This window comes from Lagopus leucura, unplaced genomic scaffold (assembly GCF_019238085.1).
Source record: "Lagopus leucura isolate 7727_CA_CO unplaced genomic scaffold, USGS_WTPT01 59946-1_obj-0_obj, whole genome shotgun sequence".
Lineage (NCBI taxonomy): Eukaryota > Metazoa > Chordata > Aves > Galliformes > Phasianidae > Lagopus > Lagopus leucura.
In genome coordinates this window covers 1-1,938 of record NW_024963792.1, presented here as the reverse complement: position 1 = coordinate 1,938, position 1,938 = coordinate 1, and the positions used below count along the sequence as shown (strand labels likewise).

At 75.7% G+C, this 1,938-nt stretch overlaps 1 protein-coding gene across 1 annotated transcript; it reads left to right on the top strand.

The window, feature by feature from the left end:
• Window positions 1–644: 644 nt before the first annotated feature.
• On the top strand, window positions 645–1,932 carry LOC122191358 (transcription factor jun-D). The gene has a single exon (XM_042891615.1). It carries the CDS (start codon window positions 718–720, stop codon window positions 1,687–1,689), a length of 972 nt encoding a protein of 323 aa, XP_042747549.1. The 5' UTR covers window positions 645–717; the 3' UTR covers window positions 1,690–1,932.
• Window positions 1,933–1,938: the final 6 nt, after the last annotated feature.

The following is a 1,938-nucleotide window of genomic DNA, read 5'->3' as shown; positions in this document are numbered from 1 at the left end:
GCGGGGGGGGGGGGGCGCTCTCCGCCGCACGCGGGCGGTGACGTCAGCGCTGACGCCGCACCGCCCCCTCAGCCGCCCGCGGGCTCAGCCGTGACGCGCGGGGCCGCCGCTGCCGCCGCACCCCCGCCGTGCCGCCTCGGAGGGGGGAGTACGGGGGGGGGGAGGAGACCGGGGCACGACGCACGGCGGGGACTCTGCGGCGCGGCCCGACCCACCGCCCATACGGAGGGAAGGCCGCGGCCCGCCGCCCCTCCTCCCTTTGTGCCCGTGAGTCCCGGCGGGGCCCACGTGCGGCCCCTCCCCCGCCATGACGTCAGCCCGGCGGCCCTCGCGCTGTTGTGCGCCGTTCCCCGGCGGTCGCCGTGGCGACGGCGGAGCCAGGAGGGGGCGTGGCCGCCCGCCACCGCGTTTCCCCCGCCCCGGGGGGGCGGAGCCGCGCCCCTTATGCAAATCGCGGCGAGCTAGGACGTCATGTGCAGCCAATGGCAGCGCCGCGCGGTGAGGTCACCGCCGCCGCGCCGCCGTATTTAAACCGGCGCGGGGGCCGCGGCGGCGGCAGACGCGTGTGTGCGCGCGGAGGAGCGGGGCTGCGGCCGGTGGCACCGCCGCCTCCCCCGCCCTCCCCTCCCCCCCGGCAGCGCCGCGCTCGGCCCCGCGCCCCCTCCTTCACGGCGCTCCCCCCCGCCCCGTTCCCCCGCAGCCGGGCGGGGGAGGAGGATGGAAACACCCTTCTACCATGATGATGTGTTGAGCGGCCTCGGCGGCGGCTTCGCTCCGACCTCCGGCAGCAGCGGGCTCCTCCTGCCCTTCCCCGGCGGCAGCATGATGAAGAAGGACGCGCTCGGCCTAGCGCTGCCCGAGCAGGTGGCGGCGGCGCTGAAGGCCCCGGGAGCGGCGGCGGCGGCGGCGGGCGCGGCGGGCGGAGAGGCGGCGGCGGGGCTGCTGGGTTCCGCCGAGCTGGGGCTGCTGAAGCTGGCGTCGCCCGAGTTGGAGCGCCTCATCATCCAGTCCAACGGGCTGGTGACCACCACGCCGACCAGCGGGCAGTTCCTCTACCCCAAAGCGGCCGCCTCGGAGGAGCAGGAGTTCGCCGAGGGCTTCGTGAAGGCGCTGGAGGACTTGCACAAGCAGAACCAGTTGGGCGGTGGCGGCGGCCCCAACGGGGGAGCGGCGGCGGCGGCGGGAGGAGGCGGCGGAGGCGGCGGCGGCGGAGGAGAGCTGCCCGCGGCCGGCCTGGCCCCGGAGCCGCCGGTGTACGCCAACCTCAGTACGTACCCCGCCGTCAGCTACGCCGCCGAGCCCGGCCCGTTTGCGGCCCCGCCGCCCCGGCTGCCTCCTCCCCCCCCGCCGCCGCTGAAGGACGAGCCGCAGATCGTGCCCGAGGTGCCGAGCTTCGGAGAGAGCCCTCCGCTGTCCCCCATCGATATGGACACGCAGGAGCGCATCAAAGCGGAGCGGAAACGGCTGAGGAACCGCATCGCCGCCTCCAAGTGCCGCAAGAGGAAACTGGAGCGCATCTCCCGCCTGGAGGAGAAGGTGAAGAGCCTCAAGAGCCAGAACACGGAACTGGCCTCCACCGCCAGCCTGCTCCGCGAGCAGGTGGCCCAGCTCAAGCAGAAGGTGCTCAGCCACGTCAACAGCGGCTGCCAGCTCCTCCCGCAGCACCAGCACCAGGTGCCGGCGTACTGAGGGCCGACGGAACCCCCAGTGCCCGCGCGGCGGCCGAAGGACAGAAGGACCCAACCGCCTCCCCCCCCCCCCCCCATCACCGGGCCTGGCGGCGGACCGAGGGGAACTGGGGGAGAAGCGCGGATTGTGGGGGGAAGCGGCTGCGTGCAGCGCCCCCGTGTGGGCTGGGGGACTGGCGGACTGAGGGGCTCCTGAGGGCGCCCCCCTGTGGGCTGGGGGACTTTGCCCCCATCTCGGACCTGGGGGGGG